The sequence below is a fragment of the Oryzias melastigma genome, linkage group LG5 (assembly GCF_002922805.2).
Source record: "Oryzias melastigma strain HK-1 linkage group LG5, ASM292280v2, whole genome shotgun sequence".
In the NCBI taxonomy this organism is placed as follows: Eukaryota; Metazoa; Chordata; class Actinopteri; order Beloniformes; family Adrianichthyidae; genus Oryzias; species Oryzias melastigma.
In genome coordinates this window covers 35,871,990-35,878,950 of record NC_050516.1, presented here as the reverse complement: position 1 = coordinate 35,878,950, position 6,961 = coordinate 35,871,990, and the positions used below count along the sequence as shown (strand labels likewise).

Here is a 6,961-nt window from a genome sequence, read left to right as displayed (position 1 = left end):
TTTATCTTTTCAGTCAAATCCTCTTTATTGTCTGGTCCCGACAGAATCTGATCATAAGATTATGTTCATATTAAGACACGTTTGGGTTCCAAAAATATTGTTTCATTTCACAGCTTTGATTCTGTTTTTACAATCAAAAGACTGAAGACAAAAAACAGCAGCAGAAATGATTTTTGTAAGAGAAAGCAGCATTTGAGGTGAATGTTTAAGGTCTCCTGGTAATTTCCTTCTTGAGTTATTTATCAAATTAAAAACAGAGATTAGTCTCTTAGTCTGTTCCACGAAATGAGTCCATAAAATCTAGGAAAGGTCTCAGAATGTTGAGAACTCCCTAAACTTCCACAAACACTTCCAGAAAACCAAAAGGATTAACATAATCACGCATTTGTCCATTTCATGTTTCCATTCTCACCAGCTCTTCTAGAGTCAAAATGTTTCCATCAGGAAAGTTTCTTGCTCTTTGCATTGCAGACTTCCTGTGCAGACACAAAGTCCATGAGCACTTTGGCCATTTTTCTTGGCCTCTCCAACACCACCGAGTGACCGCAGCTATCCACCACCTCCACCTGGGAGCGAGGCAGCGCCGTCTGGATGACCGCCGCTCCAGAGACGTCTAGCACCTGACGGAGGAAAACACGAACATGGCTGACGATGACAGGAAATTCACTTCACATCTGGACGGTTCCAGAGCAGAAAACAAGAAAAAAGAAGAATGTGTTGTGATGCAGCTAAAACTGTGATTCCATCAGAAATCATTAAAAAACAAAACTAACTAAAAAGTCTCATTCCCTTCGATGATGCTAGAGTGAATGCTGAAGCTTTCCGCTGAAAAAGGTGACGCAATTTACTTCAATTGCTGCAGGGGGTTACTGAAAATGCAAAATGTTAAATTTGCTAAAAGACTGGAAATTAAAGAACTATGAAAGGGCGCTGAAGGTGATCTAAATTTATGAAAAATTTGTAGCAAAATTTCTTTAAATTCCCAAATAAATGCCAATTTTTCAAAATATTTAGTGTGTTGCTTACATGTGAGCTAGACTTCAAATTAGCCAAAAAAGCTAGCTTGATCCTTTAATACTAGCTAAACTCTAAAATACCCTAAAATTCTTCAGTTAACTAAATTAGTCAAGAACATTAGCATGCTGCTAAAATAGAAGCTAAACTCTAAATTAGCCCCAAAAACCCCAACAGATTACAAATAAGCCAAAAATGTTAGCATGTTGCTTAAATATTAGCTAAACTCCAAATAGCAAAAAATAAACTTACTAGATCCCAAATTAGCAAAAAAAGGCTAACACATTGCTTAAATACAGATAAACTCCAAAATAGCCTAAAATTCCTCAGTAAACTAAAATAGTCGAAAACGTTAGCATGTTGCTAAAACAAAATCCAAACTCTAAATTAGCCCAAAAAACTCCAGTAGATAACAAATTAGCCAAAACGTTGGGATGTTGCAAAAATACTAGCTTAACTACAAAATAGCCTAAAATTCCTCAGTTATCTAAATTAGTCAAAATTGTTAGCATGTTGCTAAATCAGAAGGTAAACTCAAAATTAGCCTATACCTCAGTAGGCAACAAATTAGCCAAAAACATTAGCATGTACCTAAAATATTAGGTAAACTCCAAATGTTTTGAAAATTAAGATTTAAATTAAGATTTAAATTAAGATTTAAACATAGCCCACGAATATCAACTCCATCGTTGTTCTCTCTCCACGCATCCCAACCACAGCTGCTCTCTGGATCCTGTCATAGACTTTCTATAGATCTACAAAGACATAATGCAGATCCATCTGACTTTCTCCAGAAAAATCCTTGATGTAAACATTGAATCTCTTTCTCTGAATGAACAAGGAGCACAAAAACAGTTGCTATGGCAACGACAGAGGAGAAACCTGTAAACAAAAACGTGCAGAAGAACTTCATTGAAGTGAAGTTTTTTGTAGCAGATTCTTCAACTGAGAAAGATGCACACATTAAGAGTTAGGTTATATTAGACTTTTTACACTATTACGTTCTACCTCCACCTGAAAACTCAAACAGAGTGAAGGCTGTCTCTTCATTTCCTGCTGGCTGGTCCTCTATGGTTCTGAAACATCTCTCATGTCATTTTAGTCTGAACAGAATCTCTTGATTCTGCTCTATGATGCATGGTTACAGTTCTCTATGCAGCTCCATCCTCATTGTGCTGTGGGGGGAGCTCACCTGGTCCTGCTTCCCCCAGATGACCTGCAGAGGTGCTGTGATCAGATGAAGGTGATCCTGCAGCGAATGACGAGACTTCTCTCCAACGATCTCCATGAAAACTGCACACACAGGTGAAGGTGGGAGTGAAGCCTCTCCGACCTGTTTAAAGACTGCTTTTCTTTGATTTACTGCCAAGTTTTAATCGTTAACATGATAATTCCAGCAGATTCTGAAGGAGAAAAGCGGCTCGTCAAGCTGCTTTTCTCCTTCAGAATCTGCTGGAATTATCATGTTCATGCAACTGGTTTCAAACTCAATCACAGGGGGGCAAAATCAAAACACACCTGAGGTCGCGGGACGAACAGGATAAACATTTATATAACACTCTAAAACTAAATTTTAAAGATCTAAAATCGTAATTTTTTAACATAATTATGGACTAGATATATAGCATTACCTGCAATAATGCTAGTGTGAATACTGTAAGCTGAATGTGACCGCTGAAGATGCTGGTACTGAAAAGGCTAAAGCTGATAGCCAGCTAAAATATTAGCCAAATGCTAAATTAGCTGGAAAAAAAAAATAGGTTAGCCAAAGCAGCTAGCATGTAGCTGAAAAATTGGCTAAATATCAAAATATCCTTAAAAAAAAAAAACAGAAAAAAGCCTAAATTAGCCAAAATTAAATTAAATTAAATTAGCAAAAGCTTGTGTGTAAATATTAGCCTAACTCCAAAACACTAAAAAACTTGGGAAAAAAGCCTAAATTGGCCAAAACAGCTAGCATGTAGCCGAAATAGTAGCTAAACTTCAAAACAGCCAAAGAAATCTTAGTAAATTGCCAAAATATTTAAAAAAACTAGCAGAATGAAAATTCTTAAAGCTTTTTAACCTAATTATGAATAATAAAATGCAGGAATATTATTTCAGAATAAATCAACTTAAACCTTAAATAACTTTCAATATTTTACTCTCCATAAAAATATATGTAGTCAAAATTTTTCAAGTTAGAAATAAGTACAACATAACATCGGGCCATTCATATCAATAAAATAAAATGATCTGGAGGGCCGAAAAGAGTTACCCAAAGGGCCGGATCCGGCCCCCGGGCCTTACTTTGACACATGTATTATAATTGTTGAAAAGTTACAGTATGTTAAAGATTTTGTGTTTGAGCGTCGCCTCAGGTGTCAAAGGGTTAATGCTTGGACCAACAAATGAGAGGAGGAGTTACGGCGAGCAGACCAACCTTCCTTGTAGAAATCGTTGTTGCGGAGCCGGTTGGCCAGGAGACCCCGCAGGACCTGAGACACAAAGTTCTGCTTATTCCAAACAATAATAACGTATCAGACTCAGATCTGAGCCGGCACCCCCTCACCAGTCGAGGGAGGCGGGGGGGGATGTGGCAACACAGTTTCAACATGTCCTCCAGCTCTTGGGGGGTTGTGGGGATGAGCGGGATGGACTCCTCCTGGTTGGCGCTCTGCTCCAGCTCTCGCAGTCTGGTGATGAACTTTGATTCTGTGGGATAGACCAGACCTGTGGAGGGAGGAGGAGGGGCATTGATGAGGAGGCGGGTTCATCAAGCGGGGGGCGGGGTCAGGCTCCAGTTACCTGCAGGGCACACCAAGGTGAGGCTGGACAGATCTGAGGGGTACCGAGCAGCATAGACACCCGCAACGTTTCCGCCCATCGAGGTGCCAACCAGGTGGAAGGGTCGGTCACGCAGACCCACACTCTGTACAAACTACACACACACACACACACACACACACACACACACAGACCAACAACATCAGTACAAGCTGCTTCTTGCCTCACACTTTTTTATCAATTTTCACTTTTTAAACTTTTATTCTTGTCTTTTATCATTTTTGACAAATTGCAAACATTTTCCATGTTTATTTAAGCTTCTTTCTATTTAGTGAAGGAGAGAGAGCAAATAGAAGCTCATATACTCATAATAAGTTAAGGAATATTTTAAAACTCAGTTGAGGAAACAGTGTTTGTTTCACAGGTTTTTGGGACAGTTAATGTTGTTTGAAAGAAGATTGAAGAATACCGCCGTAAAGAGGAAAACGGAATCGCTAGCTTAGCGGTATGTTGGTGGTTTCTAATGTCGTCATCACTTTCTGCCAATCAGCAGTGACTCCGCCCGAACCAACCCGTTCTATTTTTCTATGAGCCTACAACAAACCTCAAGAGGTACGGGTCGGAACTGTTTAATGGGTCTATTCAACAACAGAAACAGTTAAAATATTGTATCGGACCGGACTGCTCAGTGGAAACAACATGGGTCTCAAACTAGCGGCCCGCGGGCCATTTGCGGCCCCCCAAGTCAATATTAGTGAAAAATTCAATGTCTTATAAGCAATATCTTCTACATGTCCACGCGTCTTTATTGATAGCTTTACAGTTTCCGCTTGCTTTATCCTTAAAACTTTACATTTGCTTTTGTCGTTGGATCTGGTCGTCAGAAAAGTCCTTAGCAACAGATGTTAGCGTCGTTAGCACCTGTCGTTTCACAGAAGGCATTGCTAGGTAGTATATAGACATGAACAGATAACTTGTTCAATAGACAGACAATAGACACAAAAACATATTTTAGGCACAAATGGAGCCCCGTACGGCCCAGCCAGACTCCGCCTTCAGAGGCTCCGGGTAAATGGAGTTTAGAACTCTGTCCTTCACCAACCTGGTGGATGCGGCTGACCTGACCCTGAATACTGTAATCCTCTGCGCCGGTCCGACTCGTCCCATCGTGTCCCGGCATGTCCACACACACCACATGCTGCTCTTTGGGGAGGAACTGCACGAGAAAACAAACAAATCAATAAACTACATTCAAGAGGAAACTGATGAATTTATTGGTGTTATCTGTAGCTTACGTTGATGACGGGCAGCCACATGTCTTTGTTGGCTGAGAAGCCGTGCAGCAGAAGCAGTGAAGGAGTGGCGCCCCCTGGTGTCCCGCGGCTGAAGTAGCAGAAGCGATAACTTCCACTGTAAGTGTAGCGGACCACCAGGCCCAGCCTGCGGCGCCAGTACCTGCAGAGAGGGTGGTTTGATAAGAGGAAAAGGAGGAAGAGGAATGAAGCCGTTTAACACCCGAGGCATAAGTTAAACACAAAGCCGTTAACGTGGTGCAACTTTTCAACCGTTTCATACGGTTTCTGGTTGGGACTCTGAGAGTGTTTGTGTCCTCACCAGTTGTAGGCCTTCAGGAGCACTCCGGGCCAGAAGAGCAGGGAGGTGACGAAAACTAGCACCGGCAGAAGTAGAACCCCTCCAGTGAGCATTAAGCTTCTGTACTCCATCACTGCACACCGCCTCAAAACAACCAGAGAACCTGAGAGACACGAATGGTCAACCTTCTACTTTGAACATTACAAGATGCAAAAAAGACGATTAATGATAGCATAAACTGCTCAGTAGACATAGACACTGGACTCAAAAACATATTTTTGGCACAAATGGAACCCCATACAGCCCAGCCTCAGCCAGACTCCGCCTTCAGCGGCTCCAAGGTAAACTGAGTTTGAGAAACCCTGACTATAGGGACAACCAACCCCATGTTAGGGTAGGTTGTCACATTATGGCAGAAAGTCTTTGAAGGTTTATTACTTCTTGTTACAATGTATTTTAAAAGCAAAAGAGTTACACATTAAAAGACAAAACTTCAAGATTTTTCATTTTATGTAGGAATTATGACTGAAAGATTGTTTGAATCTGAGCAATGAATGGATAAGTAAAAATTGCGACAACCAACCCCGGTCTCCCCTACTTTCCACATTCCATTCCATTTTAGATTTTAAATGTCTTTTATATTTTAGGAAATGCATCAAACTCAAACTTTCTGTAGAGAGACCAAAATATCAGAACATCCAAACCAAAGAACAACTTTAAAGAAAAAACAAACAATTTCAAAAGCTAACACTAACCCTCATTAAATCAAGCCGGTGAGAAACGCAGGTCCTGCCACAGGACAGGTGAGCTTTGACACCTGACGACGGCAGCAGCCTTGTTATGATTCATTCATGTTCCGGTGACTCAGCACAGAAAGTGAGGCGGAGGTCATCAAAGTGAACTGAAAGCCCGCCTCGGCAGAGGGCGTCTCACATCAAAACCCGGAGCGGCGCTTCCTCGTTACCTAACGGCGACTCAGCGGGAAAACCAACATGTCCATTTCACGGAAAACCGTTAACTTCCCCACTGCGGGCGCGCGCGCGCCTGTTCTGTCCTCCGTCGTTTGATCATGCCGCTCTCTGTTCGCGTTTGAACGCTTTGACGCGGTGACTCCGGGGACAAACGCGCGTGCCTCTAAACACCTGTCGTTAACACTTACCTGTTGAGCCTTCCTCACTGCGGCGCCGGAGACCTGCTCTCCATTCGACCTGCACCTCCTCCTGCTGCTCCCCCTGTATCCCGCTCCTCTTTCACCGAGTTACACAACAGACTTTCATCCCTACTTAAAGGGAACTGTCGTGTTGCGTTCACGACCCGTCTGAAAAACGGCTGTGCGTGGACGGTGAGGGTTTGGACAAAACTATAATTGTGTAACAATAATGACTCTCCTGCTCTTTCTCAATCAAACATTTAGCGATTTCAGAAATCTTGGTATTGAAACATGCAGCTCGTTCAGGACATTACTGCTTGTATTTATAAACTTTATAGTTTCTGAAATATTGAGCAAAATATGCCCCATAGGAAATGAGTGAATAAGTCTTCAAATGTCAAAACATTAAGTAGATTAGTAACAAGCCTTTAAATATAT

General features: G+C 41.6%; 1 protein-coding gene across 2 annotated transcripts; it reads right to left on the bottom strand.

Annotated features, from left to right (window-relative positions):
* On the bottom strand, nt 1-6,686 carry LOC112145529 (monoacylglycerol lipase abhd6-A). Of its 2 annotated transcripts, none has more exons than XM_024270813.1 (9): nt 6,533-6,686; nt 5,395-5,536; nt 5,076-5,235; nt 4,883-4,996; nt 3,802-3,934; nt 3,566-3,726; nt 3,437-3,491; nt 2,207-2,307; nt 1-620 (listed from the first exon to the last, which is right to left on the bottom strand). In XM_024270813.1, the coding sequence occupies exons 2-9, from the start codon at nt 5,502-5,504 to the stop codon at nt 441-443; spliced, it is 1,014 nt and encodes a 337-aa protein (XP_024126581.1). In that variant the 5' UTR covers nt 5,505-5,536; nt 6,533-6,686; the 3' UTR covers nt 1-440. The 2 variants fall into 2 exon arrangements, with proteins under 2 accessions (XP_024126581.1, XP_024126582.1); XM_024270814.2 differs by lacking the exon at nt 6,533-6,686 and adding an exon at nt 6,129-6,416.
* Nucleotides 6,687-6,961: the final 275 nt, after the last annotated feature.

Excerpts from the sequence above, each read along its gene's own strand:
- LOC112145529 (XM_024270813.1), bottom strand. The coding sequence starts at position 5,504 with ATGGAGTACAGAAGCTTAATGCTCACTGGAGGGGTTCTACTTCTGCCG. Across the intron at positions 3,935-4,882 it reads AGGTCAGCCGCATCCACCAG|TTTGTACAGAGTGTGGGTCT; the intron begins GTTGGTGAAGGA and ends GTGTGTGTGTAG. Across the intron at positions 2,308-3,436 it reads CAACGATTTCTACAAGGAAG|TTTTCATGGAGATCGTTGGA; the intron begins GTTGGTCTGCTC and ends CTGTGTGTGCAG.